Source organism: Microcaecilia unicolor, chromosome 3 (genome assembly GCF_901765095.1).
Source record: "Microcaecilia unicolor chromosome 3, aMicUni1.1, whole genome shotgun sequence".
NCBI classification, from domain to species: Eukaryota; Metazoa; Chordata; class Amphibia; order Gymnophiona; family Siphonopidae; genus Microcaecilia; species Microcaecilia unicolor.
Window position 1 is genome coordinate 140,863,504 of NC_044033.1, and position 26,337 is coordinate 140,889,840.

At 46.3% G+C, this 26,337-nt stretch overlaps 1 protein-coding gene across 2 annotated transcripts in view; it reads left to right on the top strand.

Annotated features, from left to right (window-relative positions):
- Positions 1-26,337, top strand: part of SPAST (spastin) — a 240,905-nt gene that overhangs the window by 90,606 nt on the left and 123,962 nt on the right. For both annotated transcript variants that reach the window (XM_030196406.1, XM_030196405.1), the window contains 2 exons: positions 3,068-3,252; positions 23,211-23,350. In XM_030196406.1, the coding sequence (XP_030052266.1) occupies positions 3,068-3,252; positions 23,211-23,350 (325 nt within the window). The remainder of the gene's footprint in view (positions 1-3,067; positions 3,253-23,210; positions 23,351-26,337) is intronic.

Here is a 26,337-nt window from a genome sequence, read left to right on the forward strand (position 1 = left end):
GACAGCCCAGAACTCTTAATGATTTAGAGATGATCTGCAAAGAGGAGTGGACCAAAATTCCTCCTGACATGTGTGCAAACCTCATCATCAACTACAGAAGACGTCTGACCGCTGTGCTTGCCAACAAGGGTTTTGCCACCAAGTATTAGGTCTTGTTTGCCAGAGGGATTAAATACTTATTTCCCTCTGCAGAATGCAAATAAATTCATATACTTTCCACAATGTGATTTTCCGGATTTAATTTGTGATGTGCTATCTCTCACTGTTACCAATAACCTACCCTTCAATTATGGGCTGCTCATGTCTTTGTCAGTGGGCAAACTTACAAAATCAGCAAGGGATCAAATACTTATTTCCCCCACTGTATGTATATTATTTTTCTATTCCTAATAAATCATAATATATTCCATCTGTGGCATTGTTCCTTTTTCCAGCACAGCTAGCTAGCCATGGGGCCAAAGAGGTACGCTTTCCCTAGAAACAAGTCCAGAATAATTGCTATTTAGTAGTGTTCTGTCTGCTAAATACCTCTGGATATATATTAGGAGTTGTCCTCCTGAATATACCGCTATAGAATCCAACTCCACCGTCCTTGTCCCATTTTATGCTGTTCCAGGCTGCACTCTCATTCAGATTGTATATAGCTTCAGGTTAATCTGGGTAATGTCCTCGACATTGTGAGGCCCAATTGACCAATATTTGTTGTTTTCGTTGAGCCTGGATGCTAGGGATTCCCCACTTGTGAGAATAAGCAAGCCTGCTTGTCCTCGGAGAAAGTGAAGATACTTACCTGTAGCAGGTATTCTCCAAGGACAGCAGGCTTCATATTCTCACAATCCCGCCTACCTCCCCTTGGAGTTGTCTCTTTCATTATTTTATTTTATTTTTATTTATTTAGGACCGTGTTTTTGCAGCAGGCAACAAGGCACACATGCATGTGCAGTGGAGCACGGCTTGTACTTCACAAAGCGCTTACTTTTTTTTTAGCTTGGCATACATTTTGGACCAGGCTACATGGATCAACGTCTGCCCACTTGTGAGAATATGAAGCCTGCTGTCCTAGGAGAATACCTGTTACGGGTAAGTATGTTCGCTTTTTGGAGAGAGAATAAAAAGCATCTACATATTCCATTTTGGAGCTGGAAATAATGAAAATATCTCCCCTAAAGAAAAAGCACATTTGAAGGAGTGGACTTAAAAATATAAAATAATAAATGTATTCATGAAACACATAGTAGAGGAAAGGCCTAGTGGTTTAGAGCAGCCGTCTTCCCATCCAGAGGTGGCCAGTTCAAATCTCACTGCTGCTCCTTGTGATCTTGGGCAAATCACTTAATCCTCAGTTGCCTCAGGTACAAACTTAGATTGTGAACCCTTCAGGGACAGGGAAATATTCAGTGTACCTGAATGTAACTCATCTTGAACAACTAGTGAAAAAGATGTGAGCAAAATATAAACAAGGGGGGCGTGTCAAGATGGCGCCGTGAGCAGTTGTGTAGCAAGTGAGCTCCTGCTTCGTCTCTGCCGATTACAAACGCTAAATTTAATTATGCCCCATACAAAGCGCAAAGGAACGATTCGGGGGGGGGGGGGGGGTTTCCCCTACCTACCGAGACGTCCACTCCGGCGAGACTTGGCTTAGAGCACTTCTTCCCCGCGATTTCTTGTACAAGCGTGTAGGATTCCTTAGCGCTGGAGCCGGTGAAGCAGCCCCCACGCTGGAAGCTGAAACATCACTTTCTCCCCCGCCGAGCTCTAAGATCCCTCCTACCCCAGCAACTGCAGCGAGTCGGGCGGGGTTTCCAGTGGAACCCGGAAGGGGCGAATCTGGTGAGCCCCGAGGGGAACCTGAACTTGCAGCGATAACACCAGTTGTGGGCTTAGAAACGGAGGTGAATCTGGGTAAGATCTGGCTGAAATTGCTTGAAATGGAGAAAACCTTACGGCAGTAAAAACTTTGAATTTGAACATGCAGGAAGTAAAGAGCTCTATAGCTACGGTCAGACAAGATTTTTCCTTGGAAATAGAGGCCTTGCAGAAAGAGACTAAACGGATGAATTTAAGCTGGCTGTAATAAAAGATAATTCAGAAATAAGAAGAAAGATTGAACAAATGGAGAATTTTAATAGGAGATTGAATCTCCGGGTACTTAATTTTCCCAGACTGTTAGGAGTGTCTCCACAGGACACATTCATTAGATTTTTGAGAGAAAATTTGAAGTTTCCTCAAGAAGTAATTCCTCCATTGAATAAAATCTATTATGTTCTAACTACAATGAAAAAAACAGAGGGGGAAAAATCTATTGATTTGCAAAATGTTACAGCCATATTGGAACAATCACTTGAATATGTGTCTGAAAGGGGGACGCTGATAGTGTCTTTTGTTTTTCAGCAAGACTTAAACTCAATAATGAGACTTTATTTTAGATCAGCTAACCGTATGTTTGGGGGCCAAATAATTTGGCTATACCCTGATGTGACTAAGATTACTCAAGAAAAGAGGAAAAAGTTTCTTTCTATGAAGTCTAAAATTTTGGAATTAGGAGTCTTTTTCCTTCTTGCATATCCGTGTAAATGTGTCATAAGGTTAAATCAGATAAAATATGTTTATTATATACCTGATCAGCTTAAGACCTTCCTAGAAGCTAGACAACATTAGAGACACGAAATATGAGAAAATGACGCCATAGTTTTTTTATTACTGTTTGTATTTAAAGTAATCTTCACCTAATTCCTACCCCCCCTCTCTTTTCAACAATTGAGGTCTAATGAAGCCTATGTTTATATACTATGTTATGGAAAGATAATACTTCTGTAATAACATTGTTGTTATGCCTGAGGCTGTATTTCACTTGAACAGTTCATGTCTGTGTTAAGTTTATAAAAGTAATAAAAATCATATGCATAAAAATAAATAAAATAAATTATATTTCTTTTGATATACTTTTTGGTGTTGGGAAGACTCCTGATTAGTTGAAGTCTATTTAAGATATTTGTGGATATTTTTCTAAAAAATGACTGTCCATTTACCTCTTCTTTCTCTGTCTTTCTCTCTCTCAAATTTTCAGAAAGTGGAGCAGTTCCAAAAAAGAGAGATCCATTAACTCAACCAAGTAATTCTATTCCTCGTTCAAAACCTACTATGAAATCAGGATCTGCAACCCCTGTGGGTCACCAGAGGACACCAAGCTTTAGTGGGCTGTCCAATATTCCTGTAGCCAGGCAAGCAGCTTCTCCTTCCACGAGTCACAAGGTGTGTCATCATCATACATTACACTACTAATTTTAACAGGGTGTGGTGATTTTTTTTTTAATAGTTATGTGCCATTTCAAATCATATGCAAAATGTGAAATCCCAATTGGAAATGGCTCTGTAGCAAATCTTAACCAAAGAAAGAAGAGAACAGAATCTTCTTTCAGAATATTACATACACTAGCCATTTTACACTCGAGTCCATTAATAAACATTTAAGATATAATAGCACAAATACAAAAGGAGACAAAAAATTACAAAAATGATAAAAGATGATAAACTAACCTGGCTACACAATTCCATATCATCATGCTGATCAATCCATAGACTGGTGGGTTGTGTCCATCTACCAGCAGGTGGAGATAGAGAGCAATCCTTTTGCCTCCCTATATGTGGTCATGTGCTGCCGGAAACTCCTCAGTATGTTCTCTATCTCAGCAGGTGGTGGTCACACACAGCAGCAGCTCTGGCTAGGCCTCCAAGCCTAATTTTTAGGTTTTGTTGAGAGCCTGGGGTTGAGGGCTCTTTTTGAGCAAGTGCAAACCTGGTGGCGCCAGGTCCCTCCTTTTCTCCCCCCTCCCACTGGCTCCGTTAAAAAAAAAAAAAAAAAATTTTGGACGTCCTTAAAGGCGTTTATTTCGACGTTTATTTAAACGTTTATTGCAGCTACTCACTGGGACACCAGGTCGTTACAGCTCGGAGCGAGAAGCAGGGGAGTTCCTGGCATCCTTGGACATCAAGGAAGCGTACTTGCATATTCCCATCTGGCCTCCTCATCAACGCTTTCTGCGTTTTGCAGTCCTGGGCCGACACTTCCAGTTCAGAGCCCTCCCGTTCGGGTTGGCTACTGCTCCGCGGACCTTCTCCAAAGTAATTGTGGTCATCGCGGCCTTCCTGAGAAAGGAAGGAGTACAAGTCCATCCTTATCTGGACGACTGGTTGATCCGAGCCCCCTCTTATGCAGAGTGCGGCAAAGCTGTGGACCGGGTGAGTGCTCTTTTGAGCTCCCTGGGGTGGATCATCAACTGGGAGAAAAGTCAGCTGCGCCCGACTCAGTCCCTGGAGTATCTGGGAGTTCGATTCGACACCCAATTAGGCAGAGTGTTCCTGCCGGACAATCGGATTGTCAAACTTCAGGCTCAGGTGGACCAGTTCCTAGTAGCCTCTCCGCTCCGGGCTTGGGACTATGTGCAGCTGTTGGGCTCTATGACGGCCACGATGGAAGTAGTGCCCTGGGCCAGGGCTCATATGAGACCACTACAACACTCTCTGCTGCAGTGCTGGACTCCGGTGTCGGAGGATTATGCTGTGCGCCTTCCCTTGGACCCAGCAGTGTGCAAGGCGCTGAGCTGGTGGCTGCTGACAGACAAGTTGTCTGCAGGGATGCCTCTTGTGACCCCGGAGTGGATTGTCGTCACGACGGACGCCTCTTTGTCGGGCTGGGGAGCCCACTGCTTGGGAAGGACAGCGCAGGGGCTCTGGTCTCCTGCAGAGGCAAAGTGGTCTATCAACCTCCTGGAACTCAGAGCCATTCGGTTGGCGCTTTTGGAGTTCCTCCCGGTACTGGCGTTGAAGCCAGTACGGGTCCTGTCGGACAATGCCACGGCTGTGGCCTATGTCAACCGCCAGGGAGGTACCAAGAGCGCCCCTCTAGCCAAGGAAGCCATGAATCTATGCCAGTGGGCGGAAGCGAACCTGGAACAGCTGTCAGCGGCCCACATTGCCGGAGTCATGAATGTCAAGGCGGACTTTCTCAGTCGCCATACCTTGGATCCCGGAGAGTGGCAGTTATCGGCTCAGGCGTTCTTGGACATCACGAAGCGCTGGGGCCAGCCGAGCCTAGATCTGATGGCGTCATCGGCCAATTGCCAAGTGCCGCGCTTTTTCAGCAGAGGACGGGACCCTCGATCTCTGGGAGTAGCTGCTCTTCTCCAACAGTGGCCGACACAAGAGCTTCTCTATGTTTTCCCGCCCTGACCCATGTTGGGCAGGGTACTAGACCTGGTGGCAAAGCATCCGGGCCGGATAATCCTGGTGGGTCCGGACTGGCCCAGACGTCCCTGGTATGCGGACTTGATCAGGCTCTCAGTGGACGACCCTCTGCGGCTGCCAGTGGAGCAGGGCCTGTTGCATCAGGGTCCCGTGGTGATGGAGGATCCCTCCCCCTTTGGTCTTACGGCCTGGCTATTGAGCGGCAGCGTCTGAGGAAGAAGGGCTTCTCAGACAAAGTCATCGCCACTATGCTGAGAGCGAGGAAGCGCTCTACTTCTACTGCTTACGCCAGGGTTTGGCGTACCTTTGCAGCGTGGTGTGAAGCAGGCTCACTTTCTCCCTTCACTGCTCCAATTTCTTCAGTGCTGGCGTTCCTGCAAGAAGGTCTGGAGAAAGGCCTGTCGCTCAGTTCCCTTAAAGTCCAGGTAGCGGCTCTGGCTTTGTTTCAGGGGCCGCCTGAAGGGTGCTTCCCTGGCTTCGCAGCCAGATGTGGTACGTTTTCTCAAGGGAGTTAATCACCTGCGCCCTCCTCTGCGCTCAGTGGTGCCTGCGTGGAATCTCACCCTGGTGCTAAGAGCCTTGCAGAAGCCGCGTTTTGAACCCTTGTCGAGGGCATCTCTGAAAGACCTGATGTTGAAAGCAGTCTTTTTGGTGGCTATCACTTCAGCCAGAAGAGTTTCCGAGCTCCAGGCACACTCATGTCGAGAGCCTTTTCTGCAGTTCACTGAGGCAGGAGTGACTATTCGCACAGTGCCTTCATTCCTGCCCAAGATTGTTTCTCGTTTCCATGTGAATCAGCAGCTCTGTCTCTCTTCCTTTCGTAGGGAGGACTACCCAGAGGAATACTCTGCTCTCAAATATCTGGATGTGAGACGAGTCATCATCAGATACTTGGAAGTGACCAATGATTTCCGGAAATCGGATCATCTGTTTGTCCTGTTTGCAGGTCCTCGTAAGGGTCTGCAGGCTGCTAAGCCTACAGTGGCAAGATGGGTCAAGGAAGCCATTGCAGCGGCTTATGTGGCCACGGGGAAGGTGCCGCCTATCCAGCTGAAGGCTCACTCCACTAGAGCTCAGGCGGCCTCGATGGCAGAGGCCGGGTCCATCTCCTTGGAAGAGATTTGCAAGGCGGCAACTTGGGCATCGGCCCATACCTTCTCCAGGCATTACCGCTTGACTCTGGCTGCTCGGGCGGAGGCCCGGTTCGGAGCTTCAGTGTTGCGGTCAGGGATTTCTATGTCCCGCCCTGGGTGAGTACTGCTTCGGTACATCCCACCAGTCTATGGATTGATCAGCATGATGATATGGAAGGTAAAATTATGTATCATACCTGATAATTTTCTTTCCATTAATCATAGCTGATCAATCCATAGCCCCTCCCAGATATCTGTATTGTTTATATTTTGGTTGCATTTCAGGTTCAAGTTTAGTCTTCAGTTCCTGTTCAGGAGGACTTCGTATTCAAGTTTTTCAATGGATTCTTCAAGAGTTGAGACGAATTTGTGTTACAGTGAGCTGCTGCATTCCTCTCCCCTCCGTTTTACGGGGCTGGATTGAGACTTAAATTCTGCCGGCGCTCCCTCCCGCTTCGTGCGGCAGTAGGGCAGCTTTGTACCCCTCCCGCTTCGGCGGTGTTAGGGTCAGTAAGCTCCTCCCGCGGTTGCGGTTGCAGGATAAGCCAGATCCCCCCCCCCCCCCCCGCATCGGCGGGTGTGGTGTCCCTCCCCCGCTCCGCGGGGATGAGCTGGACAGATTCCCCTCCCCCACTTGTGTGGGGATGAGCTGGGTTAATTCCCCTCCCCCGTTTCGGCGGTGGTGAGCTGGGCAGAGTGTCCCTTTGTGGGTGTAATTCTCTAAGTGCTGAGTCCTGCGGATGGAGCTTGGATATCGACATACTGAGGAGTTTCCGGCAGCACATGACCACATATAGGGAGGCAAAAGGATTGCTCTCTATCTCCACCTGCTGGTAGATGGACACAACCCACCAGTCTATGGATTGATCAGCTATGATTAATGGAAAGAAAATTATCAGGTGTGATACATAATTTTACCTTTCCATCTCCTAATACATGCTATATCTGACTGTGAGTGAGGGGAGCTCGAAGTCCCAGGGAGGTGTTCAGTTAAGTTACTTGATAAAAATCAAGTTAACTTCTCCATCTTATAAATAGTATATTTTATGCTATTATACTTAATTTTCTTGCAAGTGTCTAATTAAGCCATAACAATGCTCCTAATTAAATTACTTGGGTATCAACACAAGAATTTTTTTCTACCTTGCTTTGAGTAGCTTTGTTCCCATTTAAACAGGTGATCTTCACATTGTAAAACAAGGAATCTTTGTTGCAAAAGACATATTTAGGTAGAAAGTCTGAGTCAACACAAGTTTAGGAATAAGATCAGTAAGGACAAGGACTTCATCGTGGGAAGATTCCAATATTCTAGTTAGATTAAGCAAGTTCTGAGAGCCTTGTGAATCTATATTGGTCACTGCCCTCCCCCTCCTTTCTTCTTTTTTTTCTTTTTTAAGGAAGGATGGTAGAACATTTTGCATGCCCGTGGTATAGCAGACAGTTGAATTTTAACATTTCTTGTAAATATTTTAAAAATCAGGTGGTGGTATGTTTTTTTTTTGTTTGTTTTTTTCTTTTTGGTTCCTGCACCCCTTTAACTGATTAATGAAACCCTCACACTCCCTTCCTAAGCCAGATGTCCACTAGTAGCTACTGACAGCTACATATGTCGCTATTGGCTACTAACTGTGCTAAGTGCTAGCATGTTGCTCAAATTGCATTAGTATACAGTTGTACTACCAATAACTGTCCTAATAGCTGCTTACACTCTGTCTAGAAAGTTTCAATAAATTGCCTCAGATTTTAAGATCCTTCTCCACACACCATTTGACCTCTTCCAGACCCCTGTTTTTAAATATTTTCATTGAGGTTGTTAATTGTAACTTTAGCAGAAATAATGCAAATATTTTGCTGTCTCATTGTATTTTTTTAAATCATTTTTGAGTTTTTGTACAAAAACAATGTAATAAAGCCAAATTGTAAACATCCATGAAACAGCATAGGTATGATATGCTTCAAATGTGAAATACAATGAACAGAACATGACATGACAAAACATCTGCAGCAAAAAAAGGAGTATAAATGATTTAGAGATGGGAGTAACTAGCGAGGTAATTAAATTTGCTGATGACACAAAGTTATTTAAACTTGTTAAATTACAAGAGGACCTTACAAGACTGGGAGACTGGGCGGCTAAATAGCAGATGACGTTTAATGTGAGCAAGTGCAAGGTGATGCAAGTGGGAAAAAAGAACCCGAATTATAGCTACGTCATGCAAGGTTCCACGTTAGGAGTTACGGACCATGAAAGGGATCTGGGTGTCGTCGTCGATAATACGCTGAAACCTTCTGCTCAGTGTGCTGCTGCGACTAGGAAAGCGAATAGAATGTTGGGTATTATTAAGAAAGGTATGGAAAATTACTTGAGCGTGCTGTTCACCGCCGCTGCCTTGATTTTCTCTCCTCACATGCTATTCTTGACCCATTACAATCTGGTTTTCGCCCTCTCCACTCAACCGAAACTGCGCTTACTAAAGTCTCCAATGACCTATTACTGGCTAAATCCAGAGGTCAATATTCCATCCTCATTCTTCTTGATCTTTCCGCTGCTTTTGACACTGTCGATCACAGCATACTTCTCGATACCCTGTCCTCACTTGGATTCCAGGGCTCTGTCCTTTCCTGGTTCTCTTCCTACCTCTCCCTTCGCACCTTTAGTGTTCACTCTGGTGGATCCTCTTCTACTTCTATCCCTCTGCCTGTCGGCGTACCTCAGGGTTCTGTTCTTGGTCCCCTCCTCTTTTCTATCTACACTTCTTCCCTTGGTTCATTAATCTCATCCCATGGCTTTTCCTACCATCTCTATGCTGATGACTCCCAAATCTACCTTTCTACCCCTGATATCTCACCTTGCATCCAAACCAAAGTTTCAGCGTGCTTGTCTGACATTGCTGCCTGGATGTCTCAACGCCACCTGAAATTAAATATGACAAAAACCGAGCTTCTCATTTTCCCCCCCAAACCCACCTCCCCGCTCCCCCCGTTTTCTGTTTCTGTTGATGGCTCTCTCATTCTCCCTGTCTCCTCAGCTCGAAACCTTGGGGTCATCTTTGACTCTTCTCTCTCCTTCTCTGCTTATATCCAGCAGACCGCCAAGACCTGTCGTTTCTTTCTTTACAACATCCGTAAAATCCGCCCCTTTCTTTCCGAGCACTCTACCAAAACCCTCATCCACACCCTTGTCACCTCTCGTTTAGACTACTGCAATCTGCTTCTTGCTGGCCTCCCACTTAGTCACCTCTCCCCACTCCAGTCGGTTCAAAACTCTGCTGCCCGTCTCATCTTCCGCCAGGGTCGCTTTACTCATACTACCCCTCTCCTCAAGACCCTTCACTGGCTCCCTATCCGTTTTCGCATCCTGTTCAAACTTCTTCTACTAACCTATAAATGTATTCACTCTGCTGCTCCCCAGTATCTCTCCACACTCGTCCTTCCCTACACCCCTTCCCGTGCACTCCGCTCCATGGATAAATCCTTCTTATCTGTTCCCTTCTCCACTACTGCCAACTCCAGACTTCGCGCCTTCTGTCTCGCTGCACCCTACGCCTGGAATAAACTTCCTGAGCCCCTACGTCTTGCCCCATCCTTGGCCACCTTTAAATCTAGACTGAAAACCCACCTCTTTAACATTGCTTTTGACTCGTAACCACTTGTAACCACTCACTTCCATCTACCCTCCTCTCTTCCTTCCCGTTCACATTAATTGATTTGATTTGCTTACTTTATTTTTTGTCTATTAGATTGTAAGCTCTTTGAGCAGGGACTGTCTTTCTTCTATGTTTGTACAGCGCTGCGTATGCCTTGTAGCGCTATAGAAATGCTAAATAGTAGTAGTAGTAGTAGTAATAATGCCGTTGTATTGCTCCATGGTGCGACCGCACCTTGAGTATTGTGTTCAATTCTGGTCGCCGCATCTCAAGAAAGATATAGTAGAATTGGAAAAGGTGCAGCGAAGGGCGACTAAAATGATAGTGGGGATGGGACGACTTCCCTATGAAGAAAGATTAAGGAGGCTAGAGCTATTCAGCTTGGAGAAGAGACGGCTGAGGGGAGACATGATAGAGGTATATAAAATAATGAGTGGAGTGGAACAGGTGGATGTGAAGCGTCTGTTCACGCTTTCCAAAAATACTAGGACTAGGGGACATGCGATGAAACTACAGTGTAGTAAATTTAAAACAAATCGGAGAAAATGTTTCTTCACCCAACGTATAATTAAATTCTGGAATTTGTTGCCGGAGAAAGTGGTGAAGGCGGTTAGCATAGCAGAGTTTAAAAAGGGGTTGGACGGTTTCCTAAAGGACAAGTCCATAAACCGCTACTAAATGGACTTGGGAAACATCCATAATTCCAGGAATAACTTGTATAGAATGTTTGTATGTCTGGGAAGCTTGCCAGGTGCCCTTGGCCTGGATTGGCCGCTGTCGTGGACAGGATGCTGGGCTCGATGGACCCTTGGTCTTTTCCCAGTATGGCATTACTTATGTACTTATGGGTGATCTGGCCCTTTCAATAACCCATGGAGACGTGTAACACTACAAAGTCTTTATTAAAGAGCATCAAGTGACTTGACACAGCATCTGTTTCGGCTCCTATGCTCCTGCTTCAGGAGTCTAAAAGAATATACAAATCATATAAAAGTCTGGATCATAAACAGCATATGCATATAATAAAGGCAACACTTGTAATTAAAAATACACATATAAATTAAAATTAAATAAATCATGCATTAATAAAATTATACTTATTACATGTATAAGTATTGCAACAAGTAAAGTAAAACATCTAGAACATTAAAAATTACTCATTACATAAAGGAATACATCTAATATTTAAGATCGAATATTTATGTGTATGCTCTAGACAACTGACCTTGTGATATTCCAAAGGTTTAAAAAGAAAAAAAAATTTCTTGTATGGTTATGTTATTGGATGTCACAATCCTATAAAAAGAACAGTATAGAGTTATGGGGAACAGTATAAAAATATAGGGAAGAGGGAGAAAATGTCGTGCCTTAAGAGTTACACAAAAATAAACCATATGTACAGAGTATTCTATTGTGCAAATGAGATGGAAAGTCTCAAAATCTTGTGATAAAAATATAAAAATGGAATACTAATATAAAAAAGAAAAGAGAAAGTTAAGATGCATATAAAGTTTTGCAAAAAAGTCCTACTAAGGGTAAAATATCAGAATTGTTCCCAATGTTCCTGTCATTGTTCCTAATGTTCAGATTGATGGGAACATTGGACCCTAAAGGGTTAAAAGATTACAGATCTGGGCTAAAATCTAACAGACTAAAAACAAAACACTGAGGTGCCGCAACCAAGCAATCCACTCTGTATTGCAAGGAAGCTCTTTAAATATAATTTCCTATCATCAAGCTGATCAATCCATAGACTGGTGGGTTGTGTCCATCTACCAGCAGGTGGAGATAGAGAGCAATCTTTTGCCTCCTGATATGTGGTCATGTGCTGCCGGAAATTCCCCAGTATGTTCTCTATCTCAGCAGGTGTGTGGTCACACAGCCGCAGCTCTGGCTAGGTCTCCAAGCCTAATTGTTTAGGTTTTGTTGAGTACCTGGGGTTGAGGGCTCTTCGTGAGCAAGTGCAAAACTGGTGGTGCCAGGTCCCTCCTTTTCTCCCCCCTCCCGCTGGCTCCGTTAAAAAAAAAAAAAATTTAAACGTTCAAAAAGGACGTCCATTTGCAGCTGCTCACTGGAACAAGTCATCGCTGCTCGGAGCAAGAAGCACGTAATTTTTACCTTTTACTAGTGGGCAGGGGGTTCCCCAAACGGTCTCCACGTGGCTATGGCCTCGGATGGCAAGGGCGCGAAAAGACGCTCCCTGGAACGCGTTCGCGCACCTAGCGGTGAAGCGGGGGGCTCGAAGGTAGAGTCGCCCTTTTTGGGCGCCCTTTCCGAGCCGGGAGAGTTCCCTGGTTTTTCCTCTGGCGCGGCGGCCTTTCCCGCCTTAGGTGCCCATCTCCCGCTGGCTACCCTGCCTGTCGTGACCAGCCACGCTGCTCGGAAGGCGTCTTCTTGGGCTGCCCTCGAGGGGGGAGACGTTAGCTTGGTCGTCCTTGACTCGGGCGACGGTAAAAAGTCGGCGAAATTAAAGCGCCATTCTTCCCGCGCGGCTCCTCGGAGTTTCGCACCGGACGCCATTTTGGATGCGCAACACGCCTCTCCCCCGCTCCTGGGAGCGCAGATGGAGGGCGCCTCTAGGGCCGCGGCACAGGCTACAGAAATGCACAGACTGGGGGGTTTCTCCCCTGAGTTAATTTTGCTGCTGCATCAGGCCTTTCTTATGCAGAACACTGCCCCTGCTCACCTCTCTGATCGGGGTGATGAGGCCTCTATGCTTAAGCGCCCTCGGGTGGATCTTCCACCCTCGGGGGACTCGGTCTCCTCTGATGTGGATGATGGCAGCTTGTCTGAGTTCTCCCAGAGATCCTTAGCGGAATCTATGGAAGAGACTGATCCTCGCTCGGAAGGAGCGGACGACCCCTCTGCAGCGCGGCTTTTTCGCTCAGATGATTTGCCCAACCTGCTTGTGCAGGCCATGAGCATTTTGAAGATTGCCTCTCCGGAGGAAGGCTCTTTCTCAGCCTCTACTGGCTCCACCATTATGCTGGGAATGAAGCGCCCGCCTAGAACCTTCCATGTTCATGAAGCCATGCAGACCTTAATTTCAGCGCAATGGGATGCCCCTGAGGTGAGCCTGAAAGTAGCCTGGGCTATGTCCCGTCTGTACCCCTTACCTGAGGGGGAACGGGAAGCCTTTGTCTGGCCCACGGTAGATGCCTTAATCACTGCCGTGACTAAGAAAACGGCGCTGCCGGTGGAAGGTGGCACGGCCCTGAAGTACGCCCAGGACAGGAGAATGGAGGCGGCCTTAAAGTCGTCCTTTGAGGCAGCCGCTCTGAGTTTGCAAGCCTCGGTTTGCGGCTCCTACGTGGCTAGGGTGTGTCTGACTGTTTTGCAGAGGGCTTCCCCCTCGGACCCTTCCTGGAGGGCGGAATGGCTGACCCTGGAGTCGGGTTTGGCCTACTTGGCAGACTTGCTGTATGATGTTTTGAGAGCCTCGGCCAAGGGTATGGCTCAGACAGTCTCTGCGCGGCGGTGGCTCTGGCTTAAGCACTGGTCTGCTGACCATGCCTCTAAATCTCGCCTAGCCAAGTTGCCTTTTAAAGGCAAGCTGCTCTTTGGGGACGAGCTGGACAAGATCGTGACGGAGCTCGGCACATCCAAGGGCAAGAGGTTGCCGGAGGTCAGGACTCGGGTCGGCAGTGCCCGTCCTGGTTCCTCTAAGGACCGATTCCAGGAAGCCCGTCGGTATCGCCCGGGCAAGTTGGCCTCCTGCCTCCGCTTCCTTCAAACGGAACTTCTCCCCCAAGCAGCATTCCTTTCGTAGGGACCGCCGCCCCAGAGGTTCGTCCTCCGGCCTGCCCCCAGGGTCGCGTACCCAATGACGGGGACCTGGTCCATGGCCCAGTGCAGATAGGAGGAAGATTGTCCTCGTTTCTGGGCGAGTGGACCAGGGTAACTTCAGACGCTTGGGTTCTGGAAGTCATCAGAGACGGCTGCAAGCTAGAGTTCTGCCGACCCCTAAGAGATGGGTTTGTAAACTCTCCTTGCAAGTCTCAGGTCAAAGCAGCTGCCGTGCAGGAGACTTTGAACAACCTGATCCGCCTGGGCGCTGTGGTCCCGGTGCCAGTAGATCAGCTTGGCAAGGGGCGCTACTCCATTTACTTTGTGGTGCCAAAGAAAGAAGGCTCTGCTCGGCCTATTCTCGACCTCAAGGGAGTCAATCAGGCCTTGAAAGTTCGGCACTTCCGGATGGAGACCCTCCGCTCCGTAATAGCTGCGGTGAAAAAGGGAGAATTCCTGGCCTCCCTGGACATCAAGGAAGCTTACCTACATAATCCCATCTGGCCGCCTCATCAGCGCTTTCTGCGCTTTGCAGTGCTGGGCCGACACTTCCAGTTCAGACCCCTCCCGTTCGTTTTGGCTACGGCTCCGCAGACCTTCTTCAAAGTAATGGTGGTCATCGCGGCCTTCCTCCGCAAGGAGGGAGTGCAAGTCCATCCCTATCTGGACGACTGGCTGATCCGAGCCCCTTCCTATGCGGAGTGTGGGAGAGCTACAGACAGGGTCATTGCTCTTCTGAGCTCCCTGGGATGGATCATCAACTGGGAGAAAAGCCAGCTGCGCCCGACTCAGTCCCTGGAGTATCTGGGATTTTGATTCGACACCCAAGTGGGCAGAGTGTTCCTGCCGGACAACCGGAGAGTCAAGCTTCGGACCCAGGTGGGCCAGTTCCTAGCCTCCTCTACTCTTCGAGCTTGGGACTATGTGCAGCTGTTGGGCTCCATGACGGCCACGATGGAGGTAGTGCCCTGGGCCAGGGCTCATATGAGACCACTACAGCACTCTCTTTTACGGCGGTGGACTCCAGTCTCTGAGGATTACGCCGTACGCCTTCCTTTGGATCCAGAAGTGCGAAGGGCGCTGAGCTGGTGGCTGAGGCCAGGCAAGCTGTCCGCAGGGATGCCTGTTACGACCCCGGAGTGGGTTGTCGTCACGACGGATGCCTGCTTGACGGGCTGGGGAGCCCACTGCCTGGGACGGACAGCGCAGGGGCTCTGGTCTCCTGCAGAGACGAAATGGTCCATCAACCTCCTGGAACTCCGAGCCATTCGGTTGGCGCTTCTAGAGTTTCTCCCGGTACTGGTGCTGAGGCCTGTACGGGTCCTGTCGGACAATGCCACGTCTGTGGCCTATGTCAATCGCCAGGGAGGTACCAGGAGCGCCCCTCTAGCCAAGGAGGCCATGAAGCTATGCCTGTGGGCGGAAGCGAATCTGGAACAGCTGTCGGCGGCCCACATTGCATGAGTCATGAATGTCAAGGCGGACTTTCTCAGTCGCCATACCTTGGATCCCGGAGAGTGGCAACTGTCTGCTCGGGCGTTCTTGGACATCACGAAACGCTGGGGCCGACCGAGCCTGGATCTGATGGCGTCCTCGGCCAATTGCCAAGTGCCGCGTTTTTTCAGCAGAGGACGGGACCCTCAATTTCTGGGAGTCGATGCTCTTCTCCAGCATTGGCCGGCAGAGGAGCTTCTCTACGTGTTCCCGCCCTGGCCCATGATGGGCAGGGTGCTAGGCCGGGTGGCAAAGCATCTGGGCCGGGTGATCCTGGTGGGTCCAGATTGGCCTAGACATCCCTGGTATGCGGACTTAGTCAGACTCTCGGTGGACGGCCCTCTGCGGCTGCCAGCGGAGCGGGGCCTCTTACATCAGGGTCCCGTGGTGATGGAGGATCCCTCCCCCTTTGGTCTTACGGCCTGGCTCTTGAGCGGAAGCGGCTGGGGAAGAAGGGCTTCTCAGACAAGGTCATCGCCACTATGCTGAGAGCGAGGAAGCGCTCTACTTCCACCACTTACGCCAGGGTTTGGCGTACCTTTGCGTCGTGGTGCGAGGCAGGCTCTGTATCGCCCTTCACTGCTCCAATATCTTCAGTGTTGGCGTTCCTGCAATAGGGGCTGGAGAAAGGCCTGTCGCTCAGTTCGCTGAAAGTCCAGGTGGCGGCTCTAGCTTGCTTCAGGGGTCATCTGAAGGGGGCTTCCCTGGCTTCACAGCCGGATGTGATACGCTTTCTCAAAGGAGTTAATCACCTGCGCCCCCCTCTGCACTCGATAGTGCCTACGTGGAATCTCAATCTAGTGCTACGGACCTTGCAGAAGCCGCCCTTCGAGCCCTTGCCAAGGGCATCGCTGAAGGACCTGACGTTGAAAGCAGTCTTCCTGGTGGCTATCACATCAGCCAGAAGAGTTTCCGAGCTCCAGGCGCTCTCATGTAGCGAACCGTTCCTGCGTTTCACTGAGGCAGGAGTATCGATTCGCCCAGTGACTTCCTTCCTGCTCAAGATTGTTTCTCGATTCCATGTGAATCAGCAGCTTTACCTACCCTCCTTTCGTAGGGAGGATTACCCAGAGGAGTACCCTGTGCTCAAATACCTGGATGTTAGACGGGTCATCATCAGATACTTGGAAGTGACCAATGATTTCCGGAAGTCGGATCATCTGTTCGTGCTGTTCGCATGCCCTCGTAAGGGTCTGCAGGCATCTAAGCCTACGGTGGCACGTTGGGTCAAGGAGACGATCGCATCAGCTTATGTGGCGGCAGGGAAGATTCCGCCTATTCAGCTGAAGGCACACTCTACTAGAGCACAAGCAGCCTCGATAGCGGAGTCCAGATCTGTCTCCTTGGAAGAGATTTGCAGAGCTGCTACTTGGTCGTCGGCTCATACCTTCTCACGACATTACCGCTTGGATGTGGCTGCTCGGGCCGAGGCCCAGTTTGGGGCTTCAGTGTTGCATTCAGGGATTGCCATGTCCCGCCCTGGGTGAGTACTGCTTCAGTACATCCCACCAGTCTATGGATTGATTGGCTTGATGATAGGGAAGGTAAAATTATGTATCATACCTGATAATTTTCTTTCCCTTAATCATAGCCGATCAATCCATAGCCCCTCCCAGATATCTGTATTGTTTATGTTCTGGTTTTATATCTCAGGTTCAAGTTCAGTCTTCATTTCCTGTTCACGAGGACTTCGTGTTCAAGTTCTTCCAATTGAAGTCTCTTCGAGTTGAGACGATTTTGTGTTACAGTGAGCTGCTGCTTCCTCTCTCCCCGTTTCGGCGGGGCCTGGATTGATAACTAAATTATGCCGGCGCTCCCTCCTGCTTCGTGCGGCTGTAGGGTAGCTTTGTATCCCTCCCACGTCGGCGGTGTTAGGGTAAGCCAGCTCCTCCCGCGGTTGCGGTAGCAGGATAAGCCAGTTCCCACCGCGTCGGCGGGTGTGGTTTCCCGCCCACTGCCCCGGCGGTGGTGCTCTGGAATATTTCCCATCCCCCGCTTCGGCGGTGGTGAGCTGGGCAGAGTGTCCCTTTGTGGGTGTAATTCTCTAAGTGCTGAGTCCTGCAGATGGAGCTTTGATATCGACATACTGGGGAATTTCCGGCAGCACATGACCACATATAGGGAGGCAAAAGATTGCTCTCTATCTCCACCTGCTGGTAGATGGACACAACCCACCAGTCTATGGATTGATCGGCTATGATTAAGGGAAAGAAAATTATCAGGTATGATACATAATTTTACCTTATGATACTATTGCCAGTTGCTAGCTTTTCTAATTTCTGTTAACATGTTTTCTTTTGTCTTGTTCGTTCAGGCCTGGTGGATGGTATCTAGTTGTACACATATATTCTTTCCCTTCACACATGGAATTTCAATCCATAAGGATTCCACATTGCTGTCTGTGTCATGCATAATTCTTATTTTGTTTCTTAATTCCCTCTTTAACACACAGCGTAACCTCTCTTCCAATTTGATCCACACTATCTTTGCGATATAATTTATAGTCTGATTAGTGTCCCATTGATTGTCATCCTTCCTCCAGGTCTCTGAGATACCTATTATATCTACCTCTTCATTTAGTGCTTTATGCTTTAACTCTCCTATCTTATTTTTTAGGCTTCTAGAATTTGTATACAGACACTTCAAAAGTGTGTATTTTCCTCACATCTACAAGCTGCTTAGAAGTTGATGGGGATAATTTACATAGGGACATAGTAAGTGATGGCAGATAAAGACCTGAGTTGTCCATCCAGCCTGCCTAACAGTCACATTCATTATCAATTCAAGATTTAAATCAACAATGAATGCGATATTATTTACTTGATCTTTCTTTGGTGTTTCTGGAACATAGACCATAGAAGCCCACCCGACTTGTTCCAACTACTGGAGTTACCGTCAAAGCCCACTCCAGCCTATCCAAATCCGTCTTATTTGCGGGACAAAGACCTTAAAAGTCTGCCCGGCACGTCCTTACATTCCAAACCATTGGAGTTTCCATCAAAGCTCTCTCCTGCCCACCCTAAACCGGATCGCCATATGTATAACTCAGACTGTACTAGCCAGCCCAGCACCAGCCTTAGTTGATACAGCCAGAGTTGCCATCTAAGCAAACACTTCACATGCAAATACATATGTAACCCTTTTTATTTTCTATATCTTTTATTTTATAATTAGAAATCTTCTGTGTTCATCCCACGCCTTTTTGAATTCCACCACAGTGTTTTTTTTTTTCCCACCACTTCCCTCAGGAGGTCATTCCAGGCATCCACCACCCTCCCTGTGAAAAGGAATTTTCTGACATTAATCCTAAGTCTGTCACCCCACAAACTTAATTCATGTCCTGTAGTTTTACCACTTTCTCTTCTCTGGAAAATATTTGTTTCTATATTGATACTTTTAAAGTATTTAAACATCTGTATCATATCTCCCCTATTCCTCCTCTCCTCTAGAGTATACATATTCAGGTCTTCCGGTCTCTTCTCATATGTGTTTTGGTGCAAGCCCCATATCATTCTCGACCGCTTCAAGTCTTCTTACATCTTTAGCAAGATACGGCCTCCAAAACTGAACACAATACTCCAGGTGGGGCCTCAACAATGATTTGTACAGGGGTATCAACACCTTCTTTCTTCTGCTGGTTACACCTCTTTCTCTATACAACCTAGCATCCTTCTTGCTATGGCCACTGCCTTGTCACACTATTTCGTCACCTTCAGATCCTCAGATACTATCACCCCAAGATCCCTCTCGCTGCCTAAGTGCCCTTTTTTGCATTGAATTTTAATTGCCAAACATTAGACCATTCTTCTAACTTCTGCAGATCCTTTTTCATGTTTTCCACTCCCTCAGGAGTCCCCACTCTTACAGATCTTGGTATCATCCGCAAAAAAGGCAGACCTTACCTTCTAAACTTTTGACAATTTTGCTCACAAATATATTGAACAGAATCGGCCCCAGCACCAGTCCTTGGGGCACTCCACTGCTCACCTTTCCTTGCTCCGAGTGAATTCCATTAACACCTTCCTCTGGAATCTGTCAGTCAACCAGTTTCTAATCCAGTTCACCACTTTGGGTCCTAACTTCAGTATATTCAAGAGCCTCCTATGAGGAACCATGTCAAAGGCTTTGCTGAAATCTAAGTAGATTATCAGGCATATTTTCAAAGCACTTTGGGAGGCTAAGTTCCATAGGTTTCTATGGAACTTTGGGAGGCTAAGTGCTTTGAAAATGAGCTTGTATATCTAGTGCACATCCTCGATCCAGTTCTCTGGTCACCCAGTCAGAGAATTCAATCTGATTCGTTTGGCATGATTTACCTTTGGTAAAACCATGTTGTCTTGGATCTTGTAACCTATTGGTTTCCAGAAAATTCACTATCCTTTCCTTCATCATTGCTTCCATTACTTTTACAATAACTGATGTGAAGCTTACTGGCCTGTAGTTTCTTGCTTCTTCTCTGTCACCACTTTTGTGAAAAGGGACCACATCTGCTCTTCTCCAATCCCAAGAAACCTCCCCTGTCTCCAAGAATTTATTAAAAAAATCTTTGAGGACCCGCCAGAACCTCTCTGAGCTCCCTCAATATCCTGGGATGGATTTCGTCTGGTCCCATGGCTTTTGTCCGCCTTCAGTTTCAGTTGTTCATACATAAACACTTTCTTCCGTGAATGGTGCTATATCATTCCATTCTCATATGTACCTTTGCCAGTCAGTCGTGGTCTTTCGCCAGGGTTTTCTTCCATGAACACAGTAGTATTTGTTTAGCACATTTGCTTTTTCCTCATCATTCTCTACTCGACTTTTCCTCTGTTCTATCCTTAAACACTCTCAGCTATCGAAACCTCCTTAAAATATTTTTGCAACAGTCTAGCTAGTGTAACTATTTTGCTTTATAAAATTAAGAAACCTTAGATTTCTTGAGTGTGTAACATTTTCTAAGACTTTCAAATATTTTAAATCAAAGCTGTATCGAGAGACTTAATTCTTGCAATTCTGAGCTCCGTGTCTTGCAACTATTTTCCATGTTCTTCCAGAAATTTGGTGTGGAAAGCTGTGATATCAGTTATTTTAGATACTTGAGTAGCCTGAGATTGTGTTCGATCAGATAGTTTTCTTTAAATCATAAATTGCATACCACAAACTGTTGAAAGTTATTACTTGCAGTTTATCCAAATTTGATGAAATCTCCAAAGCAGACTTGATGCTCTGAATTGAATGTTTCAACAGTCCCAGAAGACAACTCCAAACTGTTATTCTCGGGCCCAATTTCAGGTGTTAAATCCTTCACAGTTGGGGAGCCCACAAGTACTTCCACCACAGTTGTACCAAGTTGTTTATCCAAGATTCACTCCCTTGCAGCAGCTGGGCATTGGGGGTGTCCATGCTCCTTGGGACTCAGTGTAAGATCCACGACCAAGGGTGAGCATGGAGTTCCCTTCTCCAGAGCCTCTTACAAAGGCCGTCCCTCCAATAGAGCTAGCCCTGACTTTGATCCTTGATAAACAAAGGACAAAAGCATTGATGGGTGCCGGTAACCACCTCTGTTGCTTGAGCCTGCTGGTCGGGGTTCTCCATGCCCCCACTCTCGCAACCCCCAACTCAGTTGTAAATACCTGAGTTGTCAGGGATCCTCAAGCCCCCACCAGCAGAAGAGATCCTCCTTTTGCAGCCAGAAACTCCCTAATGCTGGCAGTTGGCACTTTCTGTGGGTTGATGCCATTCCAGCCCCTCCCTTGCTCATTCTTGTTTTTCGCGCTTGAAAACTGAGCATTCATGGGGAGGAAGGATGCATGGCAGCAGCCCATGGAAAGTACCACCAGTTGCTAGCGTTGGGGAGTTTCTGGCTGCCAGAAGAGGACCTCTGCTTGCTGGTAGAGCATTGGATTCCTGTCAGCCATAGCAACGGACAGTGCTGCAATTTTGATTGGGCCTGAGGCTAGAGTGGGAGGGGGATGGCTTGGGCTACACTACTGCTTCTGCTTCGTACCACATGCAGTATGTGGCAGTTGAAGGTATTTGGGGGGGATAAGAGATTTTGCAGTGTGTGGCGGTTTTGGGGAGAGATACGGATAGGTCAGTATGCAGGTTGGTGGTGCAGGGGAGTAGTTTTAAGGAACAAGGCAGTATGTGGGGTGATGTCAGTTGGGGTGATAGTTTTTGGGTGTGGGGGCCATTGCAGGTGGTTAATTTATAGGTCTGTGAAGTCAATTTGAAACAGATGGGGCAGTTGTCAGGGGGGAGGTTGGAGGTGTAAGGACAGTGTGGGTGTTTAAATGCTTTGCTCTGTTCTCTGACGGCTACATTTCACTTTGTTTTTATACTACATAATCTGGAATTCCTTTTCACACACACATGCATTGGGCCATATTTTTGGGGGTCTCATTTCACTGGAACCCCTGGTTCAATTCAGCCAATTTTCAAATTTGTCATTTTACCATTTTTCCCACATACTAAGTTTCATCTCATTCTGTTAAAAGTATTTATGCTACGAAAGCTGAAACTCCTCCTACCATAGAAATGCATTAGGTCATTTTTTTTTGTTTTGTTTTGAGGAGATCTATTTCTCTGGAACCCTCAGTCTGATTTGGCCCATTTTTGAACTAGCTTTGACTTTACTAGTTTTTCCCCTCATGCCAAATTTCATTCCATTCTGTTAAAATTTCAGTGTCGTTTTGCTTCCAGACAAATGGACATACAGACATTCTCAATCTCTTTTGTATAATTCTTTCCAGTTTCTGTTGGCTTAGAATAAAAGGCACTAGGGCCAATACAGACCCCTGTGGTATTCCATTATTCACCTTCCCCATTAAGAGAACTGGCCATTTCACTGCACCCTCTTGTTTTCTGTGTTTTCACCCATTCCCAGCTGACAAAAGGATATTGACTCCTATCCCTTGGTTTTTAAAAATTTCCTCAGGAGCCTCTCATTACAGACTTTCTGAAAATATTTTAGAGGGTTACATCTGCAGTACCTCAATTTAACCAGATTTCATTCTGTATTCATAGTCTGTTAAGCAGATTAGCCAGTTAATTACATTTCCCCAAATTCTATAAATGGTGCCTTAAGTTGTGTGTGCTAGTTTGGCCGCATAGCCAAATTGCATGCACAACTTAATTGATTAACAAGCCAATCAGTGCTGATGGTACTTAACAACCAATTAGTGACACTAATTGGCTTTCATTAGAATTTACGTGCACAGCTTTCTAGGCATATTCTATGAAGTGGTGCACCCAAATTCTTGTGTGCAAGGGGGCATGGCAATGGGTGTGGAATGGTCAGGTTGTGCACATTTCAAAAAACTATGCTCACTATTATGGAATACACCAGATCTGCACGCTAAGTGCGTAGTTTCTCGTTCTGATTTTTAAGGCGGCATTTACAGAACTTGGCCCATTCTGTATAGAGATGGGCCAACTTTTGGACTGTGGTGATTTCAGCTGAAAAATATAGGGCTCAACCCAAGGTTTTTTCTCGAAGAGCCAAAAATAATGCTAGGTCAAAAACTATTTCATTAGGAGCACAGTTCTGTACCCAAATTAGTTTCCTGATTTCAAAGTTCTGATCACCTTAACTGTAAAATGCCTAGCTTAGGGACTGTCCTATTTGATCAATATTATTCAGAAGATGGGGGGGGGGGTTGTTTTGGGTTGTTTTTTTTTAATTATGGAATATTTGCTGCGCATGATTGATGCAAATATTTTTACTCTGATCATAGGAAATAAAATCCTCTACTTAAAGCATTGATTCTCACCCAGTCTTGGGACACAAGTCAGGTTTTCAGGATACCCATAATGAATATAAATGAGAGAGGTTTGCATACAATGGAAGTAGCAATTGGAGGAAGTTTCACAATGGCATACTGTTTTGTGTTTATTTCTTTTTTTCTTTCTTTCTTCTTACTTTAAGGGTACATCTTTAAAAAATAGTGTTCGCACAAACAAGCCATCTACACCTACAGCTGCAGTCCGAAGAAAAAAAGATTTAAAGAACTTTAAAAATGTGGATAGTACTCTTGCCAATCTTATTCTGAATGAAGTAGTGGACAAGTAAGTGCTGCTGAGTGAAAATTTGTGCGTTATGACAATTGCATCATTTTATTCATTATCTTTGGAAAGAAAAAGTGTGAGAGAGAGGTCTTCTGTTTACTATTAAATGTAAACAAAATGAATGTGGTGGTTTCTTTTAATTTTCAGTTTGGCAGCATATAATGGGGCAAAGATCTTCATTGTTTGTGTGTAATATTATAAATTAATATTGGTACTGGAAGGGTTAAAAAAAAAAGGGGTCTAAAACTCTGTACAAAAATGGAAGAAGTGACATCAGCGGTTTGGATGTCAGCTTCATTCTTGAGCTCGGTTAGTCTTAATAAACTTTTGAGTGAATCTAGCCCCACTGGAGTAAAACCAGCTTGACACACCCAATGCAGTACTCCTAGGGAAAGTGGCAATGTCAGGATAGGCAAAACAAGCCAGGAATAAAGAGCTACAGCTTCCACTACTTTGAACAGAATGGTTGTGGTGTGGTTGGCCACCTCCTAAACCATGATGTTTGCCATCTTCGATAGGAAGCTAACTATAGGACAACTGTAACTGGATTAAACTGGCTTTGGGGACTTTACAGCTTCAGTAATGTTTTTATTTATTTAAAATATTTATTACCTGCACAATCCAAAAGTACTTGGCAACGAACAAATCAACATACATAGTAAGGTAACAATAACAAAAATACATATCACATCACACATATTCAAAACTTGGATTCATAAAATATGTTCATTGAACCATACCTATGCAATGCTTCATCTGAATAATATCTCTGCCCTAAATCATACTAATATTTTATGATCTTACCCATTCCATTTATTTCTGAAACTAACCTCTAAAGGCCTGTTGAAAAAGCTAAGTTTTCAAGTCTCGTTTGAACTCTGCACAATTTCGTAATTCTCTTAATGCTTAGTGGGAGAGCTGCTAGCCATGCAGGAAGATCTCTCGTCAAAAATAGATAATATCCGTGGTGACATCTGAGAGCTGGTAATCCACATGGAAAAGGCTGAGACCAAACTTGGAGTATTCTGAGGTGATTGATGTGCTCAAAATGAAAGTGGATTGGCAGGGTCAAAATTTTCAGGATTTCCTATACTGTATAAGGGGGATGAAATAGAAATTGGGGCAGCAGTATGTGCCTCAGAGGAGTGCCTGAGACTAAAAGGCTCAGAAGATGTGGAGACAGTTGTGTGGGGGTGGTCTGTGGACTGCTTTTGGCAGAAGCAGCCGTACAAATTGAAAGAGCAAATAGGGTACATGGATAACCCCAGGACAACAAACCTGGGGACATACTAATGCACTTCTTAACATAAAATGATTCTCTTACAGTCAGTGTGGTTATGTCCTACAAGGTGTCACAGATACAAGTATAACAAGACCTGTCCACCTTCACATTTGGTAAGCAATGTGAACTGAGACCAGTCATAGAAATTCTAAATAAAGAGAAAATTAAGTACTGCTATTCCTTCCAATTGTGTATTAATTTTTCCATTGTTGTGGAAAAGCCAAGGATGTTGTTACCGAGGCTAGGTGAGTGCTGTACTTGGCAGGACTTGCAGATGGTGCTTGAATTCAGCTTGTGCATCTTTGTGAAAAAGCTAACTTTACCAAGTGGATGAGAGTTACAGAAAAACGTAAGAGGTCACAAAGAAGCCTGGATATGTAAGCAATGAATAGTGGACAAGTAAGTGGCAATAGGACAGAAAGATTGGGCAGATTTCAACTTGCTAACTATCCAGTCAATGGAGAGAGAACTTTGTGAGATATAGAGGGGCATAATCGAACGCAAACGCCTATCTCCATGGGCGTTTATCTCAGAGAATGGGTCCGTGAAGGGGCAGGCCGAACCGTATTTTCGAAAAAATGGACATTTTTGAGCTGGGTGTTTGGTTTTTTTAGCGATAATGGAAACTAAAAACGCCCAGCTCAAAAACGTCCTATTCCGAGCCATTTGGTCGTGGGAGGGGCCAGGATTGGTAGTACACTGGGCCCCCCTGATATGCCAGGACACCAACTGGGCACCCTAGGTCAGTGCGGTGGACTTCAGAAAAAGCTCCCACATGCATAGCTCCCTTACCACGGGTGCTGAGCTCCCAACCCCCCTCCCCCAAAACCCACTACCCACAAATGTACAACACTACCATAGCTCTTAGGGGTGAAGGGGGCACCTACATGTGAGTACAGTGGGTTTTGGAGGCCTCCCATTTACCAGCACAAGTGTTACAGGTGGGGGGGGGGGGGGATGGGCCTGGGGCCACCTGGATGAAGTGCACTGCGGTACCCACTAAAAGTGCTCCAGGGACCTGCATACACGCAGGCCTGTAGGACTTGTTGCTGCTGTATAACATTGGCACACCAGTTGACACCTGAAGACTAATCTCTCCGAAAACGTCCTTTATTGGAATAACCGCGTTTACTCACAGTTAACTGCAGATCAGAGGTTGCGCCCCACTGGCAACGAGTCTCCCTGGTACTGAAATTAGCAGTAGGTCAGAACTGGCAGAATGCTGTACAATGCCCTCTTTCAGCCACATTCAAGGTAAGAACTAAGTTCTCTAACGTGGCTAACACAGGAAAAGGAACTAAAACTGGCTTACAAAAATGGCCACTGCCGCATGGACTACAACAGAAAACACAACAGGGCACACTCTGACCCAGTAGGCAGGGGGAAAAGCACCATGGGAGAAGAGCCTACCAACTACCAACATCGTGAGACTGTAACACAAGCTAATGAAATCACGGAGCCCAATACCCTACACCCACCACAATGCAATGCTGATGTGACCCTGTACTGCACCCGAGAGCCACATCTGACCCAGGGAAAGGTTGTGACAGGATCGAACACATTCTGCTGTCATGGTGGTGGGTACGGCATTTGAGGCTGGCATACAGGCTGGAAAAAAAGTTTTTAAAGTGGGGTTTTTTTTGGTGGGAGGGGGTTAGTGACCACTGGGGGAGTCCGGGGAGGTCATCCCCGATTCCCTCTAGTG